Genomic DNA, 23,969 nt, shown 5'->3' with positions numbered 1-23,969 from the left:
GGAGACATCACGCACCCCTGCTGCAAACCGACATTCACTGGGACAATCACTTTCCTCTCTTCCTACTTGTACACATGCCGTACATCCTTGATAAAAGCTTTTCACTGCATTTAGCATCTTACCTCCCACACCATATATTCTTAATACTTTCCACAGAGCATCTCTATCAGCTCTTATCATATGCCTTCTCCAGATCCATAAGTGCTACATACAAATCCATTTGTTTTTCTAAGCATTTCTCACATTCTTCAAAGCAAACACCAGAGCCACACATCCGTTACCACTTCTGAAACCACACTGTTCTTCCCCAGTCTGAAGCTCTGTACGTGCCTTGACCGTCTCAATCAGTACCCTCCCATATAATTTCCCAGAATTAGGCAACAAACTTATACCTCTGTAATTTGAACACTCACCTTTATCCCCTTTGCCTTTGTACAGTGGCACTATGCATGCATTCCGCCAATCCTCAGGCACTTCACCATGACCCATACATACATTGAATATCCTCACCAACCAGTCAACTACACAGTCTCCCCCTTTTTTGATTTATTCCACAGCAATACCATCCAAACCCTCTGCTTTGCCTGCTTTCATCTTCCGTAAAGCTTTCATTCCCTCTTCTCTGTTTACCAAATCATTCTCTGTAACCCTCTCACTTTGCACACCACCTCATCCAAAACACCCTATGTCTGCCACTCTGTCATCATACACATTTAACAAACCTTCAAAATATTCACTCCATCTCCCTCTCAATTCACCACTACTTGTTATTACCTCCCCATTTGCCCCCTTCACTGATGTTCCCTTTGTTCTCTTGTCTTACGCACTTTATTTTCCTCCTTCGAAAACACCTTTTTATTCTTCCTAAAATTTAATAATACTCTCATCCCAACTCTCATTTGCCCTCTTTTTCACTTCTTGCACCTTTCTCTTGACCTCTTGCCTCTTTCTTTTTGTACATCACCCAGTCATTTGCACTATTTCCCTGCAAAAATTGTCCAAATGCCTCTCTTTTCTCTTTTACTAACAATCTTACTTCATCCCACCACTCACTACCCTTCCGAATGTGCCCACCTCCCACCTTCCTCATGCTGCAGGCATCTTTTGTGCAAGCCATCACTGTTTCCCTAAATACATCCTATTCCTCCCCAACTCCCCTTACGTCATTTGCTCTCACTTTTTTCCTTTCTGCACTCAGTCTCCTGGTACTTCATCACACAACTGTCCTTTCCAAGCTCACTTACTCTAACCACTCTCTTCACCCCAACGTTCTCTCTTCTTTTCTGAAAACCTCTACGTATCTTCACCTTCGCCTCCACAAGATAATGATCAGACATCCCTTCAGTTATCCCTCTTAGCAAGTCTCTCCTTCACGTGCCTATCAGTTAACAAGTAATCCAATAATGCTCTGTGGCCATCTCTCCTACTTACATACGTATACTTATGTATATCTCTCTTTTTAAACCAGGTATTCCCAATCACCATTCCTTTTTCAGCACACAAATCTACAAGCTCTTCCCCCATTTCCCTACTAAACACCCCATGTACACCAGTTATACCCTCAGCTGCCACATTACTAACCTTTGCATTCAATAATGATAATTTTATTTTATTTACTTGGTTTCCCACTTCTCCTTGTTCCCTCCACCTCTTGACACATATCTCCTCTCTTCCTACTTGTATACATGCCTTACATCTTTGGTAAAAACTTTTTCTTGCTTCTGTCAACTTACCTCCTGCACCATATACTCTTAAGACCTTCCACAAAGCATATCTATCAACCCTATCATATGCCTTCTCCAGATCCATAAATGCTACAAGTAAATGAATCTGTTTTTCTAAGTATTTCTCACACATTCTTCAAAGCACCACACCTCTCTTCCTCAGCCTGATGCTATGTACATACCTTCACCCTCTCGATTAATATCTATCCATATAATTTCCCAGGAATACTCAACCATCTTATGCCTCTGTAGTTTGAACACTCACCTTTATCCCCTTTGCCTCTGTATCGTGGCACTATGCATGCATTCCGCCAATCCTCAGGCACTTTACCATGATCCATGCATTCATTGAATATCCTTACCTGCCAGTCGACAACACAGTCATCCCCTTTTTAATAAGTTCAACTGCAATACCATCCAAATCCATTGCTTTGCCATGATTTCATCTTCTGCAAAGCTATCACTACCTCTTCTCTCTTAATCAAACCATTCTCCCTGACCCTCACACTTCGCATAACACCCCAACCAAAGCACCCTATATCTACCACTGTAACATCAAACACATTTATCAAACTTTCAAAATACTCCGTCTCCTTCTCACTTCATCACCTCCCGTTGTTACTTCCCCACTTACCCCCCTTCGCTGATGTTCCCATTTTTTCTCATCTTATGCACGTTATTTACCTCTTTTCAAAAGTCTTTTTCTTCTCCCCAAAGTTTAATGATATACGTGTACATACATATTCTTATACATAGCTACATATACAAATAGTCATACATGTAGATTCACATACACAGACATAAACATATATTCACATGTACATATTCATACTTGCTTGCCTTCATCCATTCCTGGCACTACCCTGCCCCACATGAAACGGTATCACTACCCCCTGCTTCAGTGAGGCAGCGCCAGGAAAACAGACAAAAAAGGCCACATTCTTTCATACTCATTCTCTAGCTGTCCTGTGTAATGCATTGAAACCACAGCTGCCTATCCACATACAGGCCCCATAGACCTTTCCATGGTTTATCCCGGACGTTTCACATGTCCTGGTTCATTCCATTGACAGCATGTTGACCCCAGTATACCACATTGTTCCCATTCACTCTATTCCTTGCATACCTTTCACCCTCCTGTATGTTTAGGCCCTGATCACTCAAAATTTTTTTCACTCCATCCTTCCACCTTCAACTTGGGTCTTCCTCTTATCCATGCTCCTTCCACCTCTGACACATAAATCCTCTTTGTCAACCTTTCCTCACTCATTCTCTCCATGTGGCCATACCATTTCAACACACCCTCTTCTGCTCTCTCAACCAGACTTATTTTATTAACACACATGTCTCTTGCCCATTCACTACTTCATGGAACCACCTCACACTACATGATGTCCTCAAACATTTCATTTCCAGTACATCCACCCTCCTCCATACAACCCTATCCATAGCCCATGCATCGCAACCGTATAATATTGGTGGAACAACTATTCTTTCAAACACATTTATTTTTGCTCTCTGAGATAATGTTCTCTCTTTCCACACATTTTTCATTGCTCCCAAAACCTTTACCCCCTGCCCCACCCCATGACTCACTTCTGCTTCCAATGTTTAATTTGCTGCTAAGTCCTCTCCAAGATATCTAAAACACTTCACTTCTTTCAGTTTTTCTCCATTCAAAGTTATTTTTATTATTTATTTATTTATGATACTTTGTCGCTGTCTCCTGCGTTAGTGAGGTAGCACAAGGAAACAGATGAAAGAATGGCCCAACCCACCCACATACACATGTATATACATACATGTCCACATATGCACATATGTATACCTATACATTTCAGCGTGTACATAGATATACATACATAGACGTATACATATATACACATGTACATAAGTCATACTTGCTGCCTTTATTCATTCCCATCGCTATCTTGCCACACATGAAATAACAACCCCCTCCCCATGTATGTGCGCAAGGTAGCTCTAGGAAAAGACAACAAAGGCCACATTCGTTCACGTTCAGTCTATAGCTGTCATGTATAATGCACTGAAACTACAGCTCCCTTTCCACATCCAGGCCCCACAAAACTTTCCATGGTTTACCCCAGACGCTTCACATTCCCTGGTTCAATCCATTGACAGCACGTCGACCCTGGTATACCACATCATTCCAATTCTCTCTATTCCTTACATGCTTTTCACCATCCTGTATGTTCAGGCCATGATCGCTGAAAATCTTTTTCACTCCATACTTCCACCTCTAATTTGGTCTCCCACACAGTCACCCCCTTTCTTAATATATTCTACTGCAGTACTATCCAAACCATTCTCCCTGACCCTCTCACTTTGCACACCACCCCGACCAAAACACCCTACATCTGCCACTCTGTCATCAAACACTTTCAGCAAACCTTCAAAATACTCACTCCATCTCCTTCTCACTTTATTACTATCTGCCATTACTTCCCTCTTTGCCCTCTTCACTGATGTTCCCATTTGTTCTCTTGTCTTATGCACGTTATTGACCTTCTTCCAAGACATCTTTTTATTTTCCCAAAAGTTTAATGATACTCTCTCACCCTAGCTCTCATTTGCCCTCTTTCTTAACCCTTGCACCTTCCTCTTGACCTCTTACTCCTTTCTGTTATACATCTCCCAGTCATTTGCTTTCCTTACTTGTATCACCCAAATGCCTCTCTTTTTCTCTTTCGTTAACATCTTTACTTCTTCATTCCACCACTCACTATCCTTTGTAATCTGTCCACCTCCCATCTTTCTTATGCCACATGCATCTTTTGTACATGCCATAACTTCTTCCATAGATACATCCCATTCCACACCCACTCGCTTCACATCATTTGCTCTAACCTTTTGCCATTGTACACTCAATCTCTCCTGATACTCCCAACATTTTCTCTTCTTTTTTTGAAAACCTCTACAAATCTTTACTTTTGCCTCCACAAGATAATGATCAGGCACCCCTCCACACATTACATATTCTTCATTTCCTATGTGAACTTGTTAGCACTAATCAACAAAGAAATGGCCTCATTTGTTCATATCCATTCTAGCTGTCATTTACAATGCAATAAAACCAGAGCCCTCTGTCCACAGTCAGACTCCACAAACCTTTTCTTGGACTCATCTGACCACTTTAAAAGCCCATATTCAACCTATAGACAGAATGTTATTCCTTGTAAACTACAGAGAACTAGGTACTTTTCTCCATTGTAATAATGATAGAGATTCTTAGATGTAAATGTGCTGAGGGTTGTAGGAAACAGTTTTCTTAGGCATGGATTAAGGATGTTTGAGTTAATAGAAAGGGTTCTTATGTTCCCAATCCATTCCACGTAAGTGGAAGCAAATTGTCTGATCAGAAATATAGAAGTAGATGGATAGAAAAGTATATAAGAAAAATGGTGTTTGGGATTTTTGGATTTTTTTTATGTATATTTGATGTATGTATGACTCATGGTGAGGTGCCTGAGAATTGGTGGAATGCTTGCATAGTACCTTTGTACAAAGGCAAAGGGGATAAAAGTGAGTGCTCAGATTACAGAGGTATAAGTTTGTTGAATGTTCCTGGTAAATTATATGGTAGGGTATTGATTGAGAGGGTGAAGGCATATACAGAGCATCAGATTGGGGAAGAACAGTGTGGTTTCAGAAGTGGTAGAGGATATGTGGATCAGGTGTTTGCTTTGAAGAATGTATGTGAGAAATACTTAGAAAAGCAAATGGATTTGTATGTAGCATTTATGGATCTGGAGAAGGCATATGATAGAGTTGATAGAGATGCTCTGTAGAAGGTATTAAGAATATATGGTGTGGGAGGCAAGTTGTTAGAGGCAGTGAAAAGTTTTTATCGAGGATGTAAGGCATGTGTACGTGTAGGAAGAGAGGAAAGTGATTGGTCCTTAGTGAATGTAGGTTTGTGGCAGGGTTGTGTGATGTTGATGTGTCCATGGTTGTTTAATTTGTTTATGGATGGGGTTGTGAAGGAGGTGACTGCAAGAGTTTTGGAAAGAGGGGCAAGTGTGCAGTCTGTTGTGGATGAGAGAGCTTGGGAAGTGAGTCAGTTGTTGTTCGCTGATGATACAGCGCTGGTAGCTGATTCATGTGAGAAACTGCCAAAGCTGGTGACTGAGTTTGGTAAAGTGTGTGAAAGAAGAAAGCTGAGAGTAAATGTGAATAAGAGCAAGGTTATTAGGTAGAGTAGGGTTGAGGGACAAGTTAATTGGGAGGTAAGTTTGAATGGAGAAAAACTGGAGGAAGTGAAGTGTTTTAGATATCTGGGAGTGGATTTGGCAGCGGATGGAACCATGGAAGCGGAAGTGAATCATAGGGTGGGGGAGGGGGCGAAAGTTGTGGGAGCCTTGAAGAATGTGTGGAAGTCGAGAACATTATCTCGGAAAGTAAAAATGGGTATGTTTGAAGGAATAGTGGTTCCAACAATGTTATATGGTTGCGAAGCATGGGTTATAGATAGAGTTGTGTGAAGGAGGGTGGATGTGCTGGAAATGAGATGTTTGAGGACAATATGTGGTGTGAGGTGGTTTGATCGAGTAAGTAATGTAAGGGTAAGAGAGATGTGTGGTAATAAAAAGAGTGTGGTTGAGAGAGCAGAAGAGGGTGTTATGAAATGGTTTGGTCAAATGGAGAGAATGAGTGAGAAAAGATTTGACCAAGAGGATGTATGTGTCAGAGGTGGAGGGAACGAGAAGTGTGAGACCAAATTGTAGGTGGAAAGATAGAGTGAAAAAGATTTTGAGTGATCGGGGCCTGAACATGCAGGAGGATGAAAGGCGTGCAAGGAATAGAGTGAATAGGAACGATGTGGTATACCAGGGTCGATGTGCTGTCAATGGATTGAACTAGGGCATGTGAAGCATCTAGGGTAAACCATGGAAAGTTCTGTGGCGCCTGGATGTGGAAAGGGAGCTGTGGTTTTGGTGCATTATTACATGACAGCTAGAGACTGAGTGTGAACGAATGTGGCCTTTGTTGTCTTTTCCTAGCGCTACCTCACACACATGAGGGGGGTGGGGGTTGTTATTTCATGTGTGGCAGGGTAGCGATGGGAATGAAAAAGGCAGACAGTATTAATTATAACATTTGTATATATGTATATGTCTGTGTGTGTATATATATGTATACGTTGAGATGTATAGGTATGTATATGTGCGTGTGTGGACGTGCATGTATATACATGTGTATGTGGGTGGGTTGGGCCATTCTTTCGTCTGTTTCCTTGTGCTACCTCGCTAACGCGGGAGACAGTGACAAAGCAAAATGAAAAAAATATGATAAATAAATATATTATCCCTGGGGATAGGGTAGAAAGAATACTTCCCACGCATTCCTCACGTGTTGTAGAAGGCGACTGAAGGGGACGGGAGCGGGGGGCCAGAAACCCTCCCCTCTTTGTATTTTAACTTTCTAAAAGGGAAAACAGAACAAGGAGTCACGCGGGGAGTGCTCATCCTCCTCGAGAAGGCTCAGATTGGGGTGTCTAAATGTGTGTGGATGTAACCAAGATGAGAAAAAAGGAGAGCTAGGTAGTATGTTTGAGGAAAGGAACCTGGATGTTTTGGCTTTGAGTGAAACAAAGCTCAAGGGTAAAGGGGAAGAGTGGTTTGGGAATGTCTTGGGAGTAAAGTCAGGGGTTAGTGAGAGGACCAGAGCAAGGGAAGGAGTAGCACTACTCCTGAAACAGGATTTGTGGGAGTATGTGATAGAGTGTGAGAAAGTAAACTCTAGATTGATATGGGTAAAACTGAAAGTTGATGGAGAGAAATGGGTGATTATTGGTGCATATGCACCTGGGCATGAGAAGAAAGATCATGAAAGGCAAGTGTTTTGGGAGCAGCTGAATGAGTGTGTTAGTGGTTTTGATGCACAAGACTGGGTTATAGTGATGGGTGATTTGAATGCAAAGGTGAGTAATGTGGCAGTTGAGGGAATAATTGGTATACATGGGGTGTTCAGTGTTGTAAATGGAAATGGTGAAGAGCTCGTAGATATATGTGCTGAAAAAGGACTGGTGATTGGAAATACCTGGTTTAAAAAGTGAGATATACATAAATATACATATGTAAGTAGGAGAGATGGCCAGAGAGCATTATTGGATTACATGTTAATTGATAGGCGCGCGAAAGAGAGACTTTTGGATGTTAATGTGCTGAGAGGTGCAACTAGAGGGATGTCTGATCATTATCTTGCGGAGGCAAAGTTGAAGATTTGTATGGGTTTTCAGAAAAGAAGAGAGAATGTTGGGGTGAAGAGGGTGGTGAGAGTAAGTGAGCTTGGGAAGGAGACTTGTGTGAGGAAGTACCAGGAGAGACTGAGTACAGAATGGAAAAAGGTGAGAACAAAGGAGGTAAGGGGAGTGGGGGAGGAATGGGATGTATTTAGGGAAGCAGTGATGGCTTGCACAAAAGATGCTTGTGGCATGAGAAGCATGGGAGGTGGGTTGATTAGAAAGGGTAGTGAGTGGTGGGATGAAGAAGTAAGATTATTAGTGAAAGAGAGGAGAGAGGCATTTGGACGATTTTTGCAGGGAAAAAATGCAAATGAGTGGGAGATGTATAAAAGAAAGAGGCAGGAGGTCAAGAGAAAGGTGCAAGAGGTGAAAAAGAGGGCAAATGAGAGTTGGGGTGAGAGAGTATCATTAAATTTTAGGAGAATAAAAAGATATTTGGAAGGAGGTAAATAAAGTGCGTAAGACAAGGGAGCAAATAGGAACTTCAGTGAAGGGGACTACTGGGGAGGTGATAACAAGTAGTGGTGATGTGAGAAGGAGATGGAGTGAGTATTTTGAAGGTTTATTGAATGTGTTTGATGATAGAGTGGCAGATATAGGGTGTTTTGGTCGAGGTGGTGTGCAAAGTGAGAGGGTTAGGGAAAATGATTTGGTAAATAGAGAAGAGGTAGTAAAAGCTTTGCGGAAGATGAAAGCCGGCAAGGCAGCAGGTTTGGATGGTATTGCAGTGGAATTTATTAAAAAAGGGGGTGACTGTATTGTTGACTGGTTGGTAAGGTTATTTAATGTATGTATGATTCATGGTGAGGTGCCTGAGGATTGGCAGAATGCTTGCATAGTGCCATTGTACAGAGGCAAAGGGGATAAGAGTGAGTGCTCATATTACGGAGGTATAAGTTTGTTGAATATTCCTGGGAAATTATATGGGAGGGTATTGATTGAGAGGGTGAAGGCATGTACAGAGCATTAGATTGGGGAAGAGCAGTGTGGTGTCAGAAGTGGTAGAGGATGTGTGGATCAGGTGTTTGCTTTGAAGAATGTATGTGAGAAATACTTAGAAAGGCAATTGAATTTGTATGTAGCATTTATGGATCTGGAGAAGGCATATGATAGAGTTGATAGAGATGCTCTGTGGAAGGTATTAAGAATATGTGGTGTGGGAGGCAAGTTGTTAGAAGCAATGAAAAGTTTTTATTTAGGATGTAAGGCATGTGTACGTGTAGGAAGAGAGGAAAGTGATTGGTTCTCAGTGAATGTAGGTTTGCGGCAGGGGTGTGTGATGTCTCCATGGTTGTTTAATTTGTTTATGGATGGTGGTTGTTAGGGAGGTGAATGCAAGAGTTTTGGAAAGACGGACAAGTATGCAGTCTGTTGTGGATGAGAGAGCTTGGGAAGTGAGTCAGTTGTTGTTCGCTGATGATACAGTGCTGGTGGCTGATTCATGTGAGAAACTGCAGAAGCTGGTGACTGAGTTTGGTAAAGTGTGTGAAGAAGAAAGTTAAGAGTAAATGTGAATAAGAGCAAGGTTATTAGGTACAGTAGGGTTGAGGGTCAAGTCAATTGGGAGGTAAGTTTGAATGGAGAAAAACTGGAAGTAAAGTGTTTTAGATATCTGTGTGTGGATCTGGCAGCAGATGAAACCATGGAAGCGGAAGTGAATCATTGGGTGGGGGGGGAGGGGGTGAAAACCTGAGAGCCTTGAAGAATGTTTGTAAGTTGAGAACATTATCTCGGAAAGTAAAAATGGGTATGTTTGAAGGAATAGTGGTTCCAACAATGTTGTATGGTTGCGAGACGTGGGCTATGGATAGAGTTTTGCGCAGGAGGGTGGATGTGCTGGAAATGAGATGTTTGAGGACAATATGTGGTGTGAGGTGGTTTGATCGAGTAAGTAATGTAAGGGTAAGAGAGATGTGTGGAAAAAAGAAGAGTGTGGTTGAGAGAGCAGAAGAGGGTGTTTTGAAATGGTTTGGTCACATGGAGAGAATGAGTGAGAAAAGATTGACCAAGAGGATATATGTGTCAGAGGTGGAGGGAACGAGGAGAAGTGGGAGACCAAATTGCAGGTGGAAAGATGGAGTGAAAAAGATTTTGAGTGATAGGGGCCTGAACATGCAGGAGGGTGAAAGGTGTGTAAGGAATAGAGTGAATAGGAACGATGTGGTATACTGGGGTCGACGCGCTGTCAGTAGATTGAACCATTGCATGTGAAGCGTCTGGAGGAAACCATGGAAAGTTCTGTGGGGCCTGGATGTGGAAAGGGAGCTGTGGTTTCGGTGCATTATACATGACAGCTATAGACTGAGTGTGAACAAATGGGGCCTTTGTTGTCTTTTCCTAGCGCTACCTCGTACACATGAGGGGGGAGGGGGTTGTTAATCCATGTGTGGGGAGGTGGCGATGGGAATGAATAAAGGCAGACTATGAATTATGTACATGTGTATATATGTATATGTCTGTGTGTGTATATATATGTGTACATTTATAGGTATGTATATTTGCGTGTGTGGACGTGTATGTATATACATGTGTATGTGGGTGGGTTGGGCCATTCTTTCGTCTGTTTCCTTGCGCTACCTTGCTAACGTGGGAGACAGCAACAAAGCAAAATAAAAAAGAAAAAATAATAAGAAAATATATATTCATCAGTTTCCATGTTAGTGAGTTGGCACCAATGATAGACATAGAAATGGCCCCATTTGCTCACATCCACCCTCTACCTGTGATGAATAATGCACCAGAGTTGGGGAAAAGCTTGGAAGCTTTTCCCTGACCACGTTAAATGCCCTGGTTCACTTCATTGACAGCATGTTATTTCCTGTAAACCACATAACTCCAGTTTGCTCTATCTTTGTAGCCTTGTGCATGTTCAGGCCCAAAGCCTTCAAAGCTTCATTCACTCCATCCTCTAATTTAGAGACTCTTGGATGTAAATGTGCTGAGAGTTGCGGCTGGTGGAATGTGTGATCATTACCTCATTGAGGCGAGTGAAGATTTTTAGACTTTTTTTTTTTTTTTAGAAAAGAGGAAACAATATGGGTGAGAAGAAAGTGGTGGAAATAAGTGAGCTTGGAAAAGAGACTTCTGGGCAGAAAAACCAAGAGGGATTGAGTGTAGAAAGGCAAAAGGTAAGAGTAAACAAAGCTATGGGAGAGGATGAGGAATGGAAGGTACTTTGGGAAGCTGTGTTGGCATGTGTGAGATGCTTGTGACATACGTAAGGTGGGCAGGTGAGAAAGGATAGTAGTTGTGGAATGATGAAGTGATGTTGCTTCTAGAAAAGAGATATATATTTATTTTTTTATTATACTTTGTCGCTGTCTCCCGCGTTTGCGAGGTAGCACAAGGAAACAGATGAAAGAAATGGCCCAACCCCCCCCATACACATGTATATACATACGTCCACACACGCAAATATACATACCTACACAGCTTTCCATAGCTTACCCCAGACGCTTCACATGCCTTGATTCAATCCACTGACAGCACGTCAACCCCGGTATACCACATCGCTCCAATTCACTCTATTCCTTGCCCTCCTTTCACCCTCCTGCATGTTCAGGCCCCGATCACACAAAATCTTTTTCACTCCATCTTTCCACCTCCAATTTGGTCTCCTTCTTCTCCTTGTTCCCTCCACCTCCGACACATATATCCTCTTGGTCAATCTTTCCTCACTCATCCTCTCCATGTGCCCAAACCACTTCAAAACACCCTCTTCTGCTCTCTCAACCATGCTCTTTTTATTTCCACACATCTCTCTTACCCTTACGTTACTCACTCGATCAAACCACCTCACACCACACATTGTCCTCAAACATCTCATTTCCAGCACATCCATCCTCCTGCGCACAACTCTATCCATAGCCCACGCCTCGCAACCATACAACATTGTTGGAACCACTATTCCTTCAAACATACCCATTTTTGCTTTCCGAGATAATGTTCTCGACTTCCACACATTCTTCAAGGCCCCCAGAATTTTCGCCCCCTCCCCCACCCTATGATCCACTTCCACTTCCATGGTTCCATCCGCTGCCAGATCCACTCCCAGATATCTAAAACACTTCACTTCCTCCAGTTTTTCTCCATTCAAACTCACCTCACAATTGACTTGACCCTCAACCCTACTGTACCTAATAACCTTGCTCTTATTCACATTTACTCTTAACTTTCTTCTTCCACACACTTTACCAAACTCAGTCACCAGCTTCTGCAGTTTCTCACATGAGTCAGCCACCAGCGCTGTATCATCAGCGAACAACAACTGACTCACTTCCCAAGCTCTCTCATCCCCAACAGACTTCATACTTGCCCCTCTTTCCAAAACTCTTGCATTTACCTCCCTAACAACCCCATCCATAAACAAATTAAACAGCCATGGAGACATCACACACCCCTGCCGCAAACCTACATTCACTGAGAACCAATCACTTTCCTCTCTTCCTACACGTACACATGCCTTACATCCTCGATAAAAACTTTTCACTGCTTCTAACAACTTGCCTCCCACACCATATATTCTTAATACCTTCCACAGAGCATCTCTATCAACTCTATCATATGCCTTCTCCAGATCCATAAATGCTACATACAAATCCATTTGCTTTTCTAAGTATTTCTCACATACATTCTTCAAAGCAAACACCTGATCCACACATCCTCTACCACTTCTGAAACCACACTGCTCTTCCCCAATCTGATGCTCTGTACATGCCTTCACCCTCTCAATCAATACCCTCCCATATAATTTACCAGGAATACTCAACAAACTTATACCTCTGTAATTTGAGCACTCACTCTTATCCCCTTTGCCTTTGTACAATGGCACTATGCACGCATTCCGCCAATCCTCAGGCACCTCACCATGAGTCATACATACATTAAATAACCTTACCAACCAGTCAACAATACAGTCACCCCCTTTTTTAATAAATTCCACTGCAATACCATCCAAACCTGCTGCCTTGCCGGCTTTCATCTTCCGCAAAGCTTTCACTACCTCTTCTCCGTTTACCAAATCATTTTCCCTAACCCTCTCACTTTGCACACCACCTCGACCAAAACACCCTATATCTGCCACTCTATCATCAAACACATTCAACAAACCTTCAAAATACTCACTCCATCTCCTTCTCACATCACCACTACTTGTTATCACCTCCCCATTTGCGCCCTTCACTGAAGTTCCCATTTGCTCCCTTGTCTTACGCACTTTATTTACCTCCTTCCAGAACATCTTTTTATTTTCCCTAAAATTTAATGATACTCTCTCACCCCAACTCTCATTTGCCCTTTTTTTCACCTCTTGCACCTTTCTCTTGACCTCCTGTCTCTTTCTTTTATACATCTCCCACTCCATTGCATTTTTTCCCTGCAAAAATCGTCCAAATGCCTCTCTCTTCTCTTTCACTAATACTCTTACTTCTTCATCCCACCACTCACTACCCTTTCTAATCAACCCACCTATCACTCTTCTCATGCCACAAGCATCTTTTGTGCAATCCATCACTGATTCCCTAAATACATCCCATTCCTCCCCCACTCCCCTTACTTCCATTGTTCTCACCTTTTTCCATTCTGTACTCAGTCTCTCCTGGTACTTCCTCACACAGGTCTCCTTCTCAAGCTCACTTACTCTCACCACCCTCTTCACCCCAACATTCACTCTTCTTTTCTGAAAACCCATACAAATCTTCACCTTAGCCTCCACAAGATAATGATCAGACATCCCTCCAGTTGCACCTCTCAGCACATTAACATCCAAAAGTCTCTCTTTCGCACGCCTGTCAATTAACACGTAATCCAATAACGCTCTCTGGCCATCTCTCCTACTTACATAAGTATACTTATGGTTTTTTTTTTTTTTTTTTTTTATACTTTGTCGCTGTCTCCCGCGTTTGCGAGGTAGCGCAAGGAAACAGACGAAAGAAATGGCCCAACCCACCCCCATACACATGTATATACATACGTCCACACACGCAAATATACATACCTGCACAGCTTTCCATGGTTTACCCCAGACGCTTCACATGCCTTGATTCAATCCACTGACAGCACGTCAACCCCGGTATACCACATCGATCCAATTCACTCTATTCCTTGCCCTCCTTTCACCCTCCTGCATGTTCAGGCCCCGATCACACAAAATCTTTTTCACTCCATCTTTCCATCTCCAATTTGGTCTCCCTCTTCTCCTCGTTCCCTCCACCTCCGACACATATATCCTCTTGGTCAATCTTTCCTCACTCATCCTCTCCATGTGCCCAAACCACTTCAAAACACCCTCTTCTGCTCTCTCAACCACGCTCTTTTTATTTCCACACATCTCTCTTACCCTTACGTTACTCACTCGATCAAACCACCTCACACCACACATTGTCCTCAAACATCTCATTTCCAGCACATCCATCCTCCTGCGCACAACTCTATCCATAGCCCACGCCTCGCAACCATACAACATTGTTGGAACAACTATTCCTTCAAACATACCCATTTTTGCTTTCCGAGATAATGTTCTCGACTTCCACACATTCTTCAAGGCCCCCAGAATTTTCGCCCCCTCCCCCACCCTATGATCCACTTCCGCTTCCATGGTTCCATCCGCTGCCAGATCCACTCCCAGATATCTAAAACACTTCACTTCCTCCAGTTTTTCTCCATTCAAACTCACCTCCCAATTGACTTGACCCTCAACCCTACTGTACCTAATAACCTTGCTCTTATTCACATTTACTCTTAACTTTCTTCTTCCACACACTTTACCAAACTCAGTCACCAGCTTCTGCAGTTTCTCACATGAATCAGCCACCAGCGCTGTATCATCAGCGAACAACAACTGACTCACTTCCCAAGCTCTCTCATCCCCGAAGTCTGTTGGGGATGAGAGAGCTTGGGATACTTATGTATATCTCGCTTTTTAAACCAGGTATTCCCAATCATCAGTCCTTTTTCAGCACATAAATCTACAAGCTCTTCACCATTTCCATTTACAACACTGAACACCCCATGTATACCAATTATTCCCTCAACTGCCACATTACTCACCTTTGCATTCAAATCACCCATCACTATAACCCGGTCTCGTGCATCAAAACCACTAACACACTCATTCAGCTGCTCCCAAAACACTTGCCTCTCTTGATCTTTCTTCTCATGCCCAGGTGCATATGCACCAATAATCACCCACCTCTCTCCATCAACTTTCAGTTTTACCCATATTAATCGAGAATTTACTTTCTTACACTCTATCACATACTCCCACAACTCCTGTTTCAGGAGTATTGCTACTCCTTCCCTTGCTCTTGTCCTCTCACTAACCCCTGACTTTACTCCCCAGACATTCCCAAACCACTCTTCCCCTTTACCCTTGAGCTTATATATATATATATATATATATATATATATATATATATATATATATATATATATATATATTAGTGGTATTTACAGGGAAGGAGTGGAAGTTATTGGGAATTGCATATGAGAGCACAGCAGGAGGTCAAGAGTAAGGTGCAGGGTTTGAAAAAGAGGGCAAATGAGATTTTGAGTAAGCAAGTATCATTAAACTTCCAGGTGAATAAGATGCTCTGGAAGGAAGTTAATATGAGAAAAAGAAGGGAACATCATTAAAGGGGAAGAATAGGGAAGTAGTAACAGGTAGTGATGAGGTTAGGAGATGGAGTGAGTATTTTGAGGAATTGTTGAATGTGTTTGATGGTAGGATAGCAGATGTTAGGGTGTTTAGGTTGGGGAGGTATGCTGAGTGAAAGAACCATGGAAAGTTTTTTGGTGAAGAGAGAAGGGGTGGTGAAATGTAGCAAGGCAGCCGAAGGTGATGGCATTGCAGTTGAATTTCTTAAGGAAAGGCATGACTGTTGTTGAATGGTTAGTTAAGATTTCAATATGTATATGAATCATGGTAAGGTGCCTGAGAATTGGAAGAATGAATGCATAGTGCCATTGTATAAAGGGAAGGGGGACAAAGATGAGTGTTTGAAATACAGGGGTGTAAGTTTGTTGAGTGTACCTGATAAGTTGTATGGGAGAATGGTTTGCCACAGGTGAAAATAACAGACCCATAGGTAAGTTGTGTCTTTTTCAAAAAAACAAAAAGGATTAGGATCATGTTGAAGCACTTCTTTGCCCAAGGGGAACCTTTAATTTATCTATTGCATACAGTATGAGTTTAGTCTTGAAGCTGCAGGGGCTGCTTAACAAGGGGTCTTAAGATATGCAATTAATAGTGTATATCTGTTACTGGAGTCTTTATGCTTGTGGTTACTTTACAAGCAAGAACTCACCTTCAGTAAGGTTTGATCATCATCAGGAAAAGGAAAGGAGTACAGTTATGTCAAGGACATTCTTACTTCAAAGAAGTTCATTATTCATATCGACCCAAGTTGAGTTGAACCCTGAAGCCAAAGCAGCCACATTTTATCATTTTATAAATGGATTAAGGTGTTTTGTATAATTTTACGCAGAATTGTTTTACCTACCTTGGAATGTAGTGTCAGGAACTCATTTAATTAAAAGTTCGTTTAGTCCTTAGTGTGCACTGCACTCAAGTTAGGATCATTAAAGACCCTTTCATATTAATCCTCATAGTTATTTTGATTACCAGCTATACAATGAAAAATAGATATGGCTTTTGCAGGAAGCTGAGATTCTGAAGTAAGGTCATTGTGGGAGAAAAATATGTGAGTTCATGGAGGAGAAATAAGAGTGGGTTGAAATTAAGGTTGAATTATCAAATTGGGTAGAGTTTTTGAATTATCCAGCTAGATTCATTGTGAAAGTTAGCTTATCAAAGTTTGAATGGGTATGCAGAATACAATATGGCATTTATTACATTTGATTTAGTTTGATTTTCAGTTTTGTAAGAACTAGGAGTATTACTAATGTCATTTTATTTTCAGTGTCGTAGGTACAAGTATGATGATGAGGTGCGGATGAAAGCAGACATGGTATACAACAGATTTAAGGTACGTGCTAATCGTCTTGAGAAGTCACTCAGTAGTATTTTATTTAAATCATACATATCTGACATGGATGAATTGCTAGTATTTCTACATTTTCTTCTCTCCCACCATGCATGCATTTTCTCTAGTACAACTGTACATGTATGTACATACACACACACAAACCAATGGATTTTGAATTGATGATGAGTCTTGCCTGTGTAAACACTTCCTATCCATCTATATATTTGATCCCCTGGGAACTCTTTCAAGGGTTTGGCCATGGCATTAGAGTCAACTTAATTGGTGAACTCCAGTGCCTCACCCTTAACAGTCCACTGGTAGAGGGCACCTTTAACACAGTGTTTCCATAAACTCCTACCTAATGTCCCTTTTGACTGCTTCTACCTAATGTTCCAACTTACTACTTTAAAACGCCACTTGATATAATTGGAAGTTTTAGTAGAGCAGTATGTGTAATTTTTTATTTATACCCAAATGATGGATCTTACAAGAAAAGAATAACATTACATGATTGTCTCCCCCCCTCCTTTTATATTTTCAGAGGTGATACTTGGCTAAGATTTATTTTAGGTACAAGCAAATGATACCCTGAGGGTGAAATGATCATACATCTAGTTGCTGAGACTAGTGTTCCTAATGGTGTGAGCAGAAACAACCCACCTCAGTATGCCTCAGGCTATCTTAAGGAAATGGTATTCTTTCTTTATTCTTTTAGGCTGTCAGTTCATTTTGGGAATTTTGCTTCTGGGTGCTATATATCTTCCATCCATATTTCAAGATGGTTGACTTATCTTCCTAAGAAGAGAAAGCTTGAATTCTCGCCTGGAAGCAAGAAAATGTGGGTACGTAAGAGATTACTTGATACACTTAGCACTTAGAATGATGATCAGGCAGCTGCTTCCTGCAGCGCTTCATCAGTGCCTCACCTTATTCAGATGAAGATGCTTTAGATGCAAAACATGGACCGAGTATATCTCTGGAACCTTACCATGTCCACGCCCAGACATCTGTAGATGGTAATCAAGGTCAAAGGAAAGATGATAAAGTAATAGTATATGTAACATCTTTGATCTGGATCTGGCAGCGGATGGAACCATGGAAGCGGAAGTGGATCATAGGGTGGGGGAGGGGGCGAAAATTCTGGGAGCCTTGAAGAATGTGTGGAAGTCGAGAACATTATCTCGGAAAGCAAAAATGGATATGTTTGAAGGAATAGTGGTTCCAACAATGTTGTATGGTTGCGAGGCGTGGGCTATGGATAGAGTTGTGCGCAGGAGGATGGATGTGCTGGAAATGAGATGTTTGAGGACAATGTGTGGTGTGAGGTGGTTTGATCGAGTAAGTAACGTAAGGGTAAGAGAGATGTGTGGAAATAAAAAGAGCGTGGTTGAGAGAGCAGAAGAGGGTGTTTTGAAACGGTTTGGGCACATGGAGAGAATGAGTGAGGAAAGATTGACCAAGAGGATATATGTGTCGGAGGTGGAGGGAACGAGGAGAAGAGGGAGACCAAATTGGAGGTGGAAAGATGGAGTGAAAAAGATTTTGTGTGATCGGGGCCTGAACGTGCAGGAGGGTGAAAGGAGCAAGGAATAGAGTGAATTGGAGCGATGTGGTATACCGGGGTTGACGTGCTGTCAGTGGATTAGATCGGGGCATGTGAAGTGTCTGGGGTAAACCATGGAAAGCTGTGTAGGTATGTATATTTGCGTGTGTGGACGTATGTATATACATGTGTATGGGGGTGGGTTGGGCCATTTTCTTTCGTCTGTTTCCTTGCGCTACCTCGCAAACGCGGGAGACAGCGACGAAGCAAAAAAAAAAAAAAAAAAAATCTTTGAAAGTGTATGAGGAGGTAGACGATTTTTTTTTTTTTTTTTTTTTTTTTTTTGTGACACTGTATAATGGATTGCAGGTTAGAGAAGTTAAAAGAACGGGATATAAGAAAACAGTATTTGACTTGCCAAGTTGTAGATCATTCCTAAATATTCTTGCAGGTGATAAGAAATTTTTTTTAAAGAAATGGTGTTCATTGTTATGATATGTAGCTGTACTACTCTTTAGGGTGTGCAGTTGATTTTTCAGCCTTCTGCAATGTGCAAAATAGAATTGTATTTTCTCATTATAAAAAGGTAGACAAGTATACATCCGTGGGTAACAGTGAAAATGGATTATGAGAGATGGATGATTATTATTTCTTATGCATCTGGCCTCAAGCAAAACAATGGAAAGAGGCAAGTGGTGTGGGAGCAGCTGAATGAGTGCATCAGCAGTTGTGATACAAGGAATAAGGTAATAGTGATGGGTGATTTATATGCAAAAGTAAGTAATGTGGCAGTTGCAAGTATACTTCGGGGCATGGGGTACCCGATATTGTTAATAAGAATGGTGAACAGCTTTGGAGTTGTGTACAAGAAAAGTGGTGATTGGGAATACCTGGTTTGAAAAAAGGTACTTATATAAGGAGAAGCAGGAGACCAAATAGGAGGTGGAAGGATGGAATGAAAATCATTTTGAGTGATCGGGGCTTGAACGTATAGGAGGGTGAGAGGCATGCAAGGAATAGAGGGAATTGGAATGATATGGTATACTGGGGTAGATGCGCTGTCAGTGCATGAACCAAGGCATATGAAATGTCTATGATAAACCATGGAAAAGTCTGTAGGGCCGGGATGTGGATAGGGTGGTGTGGTTTCGGTGCATTACACATGACAGCTAGAAACTGAGTGTGAATGAATGTGGCCTTTTTTTTTTTTGTCTGTTTTCCTGTTGCTACCTCGCTGAAGCAGGGGGTAATGACACTGTGTCCAGAGGGGCAGGGTAGTGCCAGGAATGGATGAAGGCAAGCAAGTATGAATATGCACATGTGTATATATGTATGTGTCTGTGTATGTTTATTTATATGTATGTATATGTGTATATGTTGATATGTGTATGTATGTACATGTGAATGTATGGGATAGGGGAGAAAGAATACTCCCCATGTATTCCTCGTATGATGTAGAAGGCGATTAAAAGGGAAGGGAGTGGAGGGCTGGAAATCCCCCCTCCCTTTTTTTTGATTTTCCAAAAGAAGGAACAGAGAAGGTGCCAAATGAGAATATTCCCTCTGAGGCTCAATCCTGTTTTTATGCTACCTTGCTAACGTGGAAAATGGTGAATATTTATGGGGAAAAAAAGGGGGTTTATGTATATATGAGTGGTTGGGCCATTCTTCATCTGTTTCCTGGTGCTACCTCACTGACGCAGGAGATGGCGATCAAGTATAATTATGATAATATATTTAAGTACAGTGAGAGGGTTGATATAGATCTCTTGAGGAAGCTTTTAGGAATATTTGATGTGGAAGGAAAGCTACTAGAAGCAGTGAAAAGTTTTTATCAAAGGTGTAAGGCTTGTGCATGAGTAGGAGGAATGGAGGATGAGTGGTTCAAAGTGAAGGTCAGTCTGTGGTAGGGAAGTATAATGTTACCATGGATGTTTAATTTTTTGGTGGATGGGATGGTGTGGGAGGAAATTGTGAGAATCTTGAGAGGGCTGAGTATGCAGTCAGTGGAGGATAAAAGAGCTTGGGAAGTTGGAGTGAGAAGTTGGTGACTGTGTTTGGAAGTGTGTATGAGAGGAGGAAATGAGAGTAAATGTGAATATAACCAAGGTTTTTAGGTTTGATAGGGTTGAGGGACAAGTTAGTTGGGATGTGAGTTTGAATGGAGAAAAATTGGTGGAAGTCAAGTTTATAGATACCTGGGAATGAACATGTCAGCAAATGGAACTATGGAAGCAAAAGTGAATTGTAGGGTGGGTAAGGGGGCAAAGGTCCAGGAAGCATTGAAAAATGTGTGAAAGAGAGAATGTTATCTGGGAGGGCAGAAATGGATGTTTGAAGTACAGTAGCCTCAATTGTTTTAAATGTGTGTGAGGCATAAGCTATTGATGATTTTATGTTAAGGGCATGTTTATTGGAAATGAAATATTTGAGGACAGTATGTGGTCTTGGAGACTTTTTTATATGAATGTACTGAGAGTGCTCTGGCATCTGGTGGGGTGTCAGATTTATATCTGATGGAGGCAAGGCTGAAGACATGTAGAGGATTTCCAAAAAGAGTAAATGATATGAGTGAGAAGAGGGTATTGAAAGTAAGTGAAGAAATATCAGGAGAGATTGAGGTCAGAATGACAGAAGGCGAGTGTAAACAAAAATAGGGGAGTGTGTGAGGAGTGGCTGGAATTTTGGGAAGCAGTAATGGCATGTGTGAGAAGAATGTGTGGGATGAGGAAGGTGGATGTAGGCAGATGAGTGGTGGGTTAATGAAGTAAAGTTCCTAGTAAAAGAGAAAAGAGAGGTGCATGGCTGGTTTTTACTGGAAAGGAGTGTGAATGATTTAGATGTTAGTTGACCTTTGTGGTATAGCAATTAGTGTTGTTGACCATGACACATTCATGGGTCACTTTGTGTCAACCTCATTGGCAAGTTTGAGTCCTGGGTGAATCATTTGGTCCTTATGTCACCCCATTAGTTTGTTCTCCCCTAGGGGTTGGTTAATGAAATATGTATCTTGGCTAAGCTAGGCCCCACAAACCTTGGAATGGTATATGGGGCCTGTTTGTGGATAGGGAGCTGTGGTTTCAGTGCATTAGATATGGTAGCTGAAAAATGGATGTGAGTGGATGTGACCTTTCCTTATCTGTTCTTAGCACTAACTTGCTAGTGTGAGAAACAGTAATCAAGTATGGAAAAATACATGTATATAGTGAAATGTCCTGAGTAAACCATGGAAAGGTCTGTGAATAGGGTAAAAGTAGTACTTATCATGTATTTTTTTGCGTCATAGAAGCTGGGATATCTTGATACGTGTTGATGTAAACAAAAAGAGAAGAAGGGAGAAGTGGGTAGTATGTTTAAGAGGAATCTGGATGTTTTATATCTGAATGAAACAAACTAAAAGGGGTAGAGGAAGAATGACTTGGGAATGTCTCGTGGGTAAAGTCAGGGGCTAATGGAGGGTGAGAGTAAAGGAAGGGATAGTGCTGCTGATGAAGGAAGAGTCAAGGGAATACGTGAGTGTAAGGAAGTGAGCCCTGACTGATGGTAAAAATGAAAGTGGTTTTCAAGAGGTGGGTGATTATTAGTGCTATGCACCTGGAAATTAGAAAATTAAGGAAAAAAGGTGAGTGTTTTTGGAATGAGTGTCTGTAAATCTTATGCAAGGATGAAGTATTAGTGATGGGTGATTTGAATGCAAGAATTGGGAATGTGGCAGTTGAGGTATACATGTAATTATGGGGGCAGTGGGTTACCCAGTGATGTGAATGAAAATGGTGAGCAGCTTATTGAGTTATATGCTTAAAAAGGACTGATGATTTAGAATACTTGATTTACAAAGAGGGACATACATAAGTATACATGGGTGAGTAGGGTTGATGGAAAGTGGGCATTATTGGATTATGTACAAATTGGTAAATGCAGAAATAAGAGACTCCTGAATGTGAAAGTGCTGAGAGGGGCAGCTTGTGGGGTTTCAGATCATTGCTTGGTGGACGTAGGTAGCAAAGGTTTTAGAGGCCTCAGGAAAAGAGTTGATATGGGTGAAAAGAGGATGGTGAAGGTAAGTGAGCTTGGAAAAGAGACTTGTGTACAGAGATTGAGTATAGGATAGCAAAAGATGTGTATGTGAGGAATTGGAGATATTACATGTGCAAAAGAAGTGATGTCATGTGGAAGGTGGGAAGTGGATAGATGAGAAAAGGTAGCGATTGGTGGGATGAGGAAGTTGCTTGTGAAAGTGAAAAGAGAGATGTGTGGGTAATATTTGCAGGGAAGGAGTGCAGGTAACTTGGAGACATATAAGAAAAAGTGGCAGGGGATCAAGAGGAAGGTGCATGGGTTGAGAAAGAGAGCTAAAGAGAGTTAGGGGGAGCAAATATCAGGAAACTTTAGAAAGAATCAGAAAATTTTTTGGAAGGATGTTGATAATGTAAGAAAAGCAAGAGAGTTGATTGGAACACCAGTGAAGGAGACAAATCAAAAACTGGTAACAGACAAAAATGAGATGGAGAAGATATGGAGTATTTTGAAGGATTTTTTTTAATGGGTGATGGGGTGGAAGATTTGGGATGTTTTCAACATGGATATCTGCTAATTGAGAGAGTCATGGGAATTGGTTAAGTTAAATGGCAAGAGTTGGTGATAGCCTTGTGAAAGAGGAAGTGCAACAAGGCAGGTGGAATGGATGGGATTGCAGTTGAAATTCTTAAAAAGAGGATGATTTGTGTTGTTGATTGCTTGGTTAGGATTTAAGTAAATGTATGGCTCATGGTGAGTTGCATGAGATTAACAGAAAGCCAGTATAGTGCCATTGCATAAAGGCAAGGAGGATGAAATTAAATGTTCAGATCACAAAAGTGTACTTTTGCTAAGTGTGGTTAAGAAGTAGTTTGGAAGAGTGGTGATTGAGAGATTGGTGGCATCCACAGATCATCAGATTAGGAGGGAAATGTGGCTGTAGAAGTGGTAGACCGTGTGTGGGTCAGGTATTGTTTTAAAGAATGTGTGCACGAAATACCCTGGAGAAGCTTAATTACTTTTATTCAGCATCTTGAGAATGGGTATGACAGAGGAGATAAAAAGCATAACAAATGTAAAAGGTATGGATGTCATCTTAAATGAGAAGGGAATTTACAGAACATACCAGGAAGATAGCACAGTCAGGCTAAGGAATGAGTTGCATGATCTACAAGGGATGGAATAATATTTATGAAGTTGTTTATTGTATATAGAAGAAGCAAAATTGAATATTGTGTTGTGTGGTCATCAGCAAAAGAGAGAGAAATAGAGAAATTTTTGAAGTCAGAAGCACTTTCTGAGCAAAATTAAAGGATTGGAAATTTTGAACTACCTTGAAAGGCATAAAGAATTTGAATTATATAGCTTAGAAAGAAGAAGAGAACGATTTATGATAGGTTGAGAAAGCTTCATGATAGGTTATGCATACCAGTTGA

The 23,969-nt window shown here is 41.4% G+C and overlaps 1 protein-coding gene across 3 annotated transcripts in view; it reads left to right on the top strand.

Annotated features, from left to right (window-relative positions):
* The window catches only part of LOC139751412 (uncharacterized), a 239,291-nt gene that overhangs the window by 139,145 nt on the left and 76,177 nt on the right, over positions 1-23,969 (top strand). For 2 of the 3 annotated variants that reach the window (XR_011713343.1, XM_071666800.1), the window contains exon 12: positions 16,908-16,973. Coding sequence is in view for 2 of the 3 variants with exons in the window: in XM_071666800.1 (XP_071522901.1) it covers positions 16,908-16,973 (66 nt within the window). In the remaining variant the exon portion in view is untranslated. Of the gene's footprint in view, positions 1-11,009; positions 11,217-16,907; positions 16,974-23,969 lie in introns of those variants that run through there. The other variant, XM_071666801.1, reaches the window with a different exon arrangement.

Source organism: Panulirus ornatus, chromosome 11 (assembly GCF_036320965.1).
Source record: "Panulirus ornatus isolate Po-2019 chromosome 11, ASM3632096v1, whole genome shotgun sequence".
Classification (NCBI taxonomy): Eukaryota; Metazoa; Arthropoda; class Malacostraca; order Decapoda; family Palinuridae; genus Panulirus; species Panulirus ornatus.
This window is presented reverse-complemented; position numbering and strand designations above follow the sequence as displayed.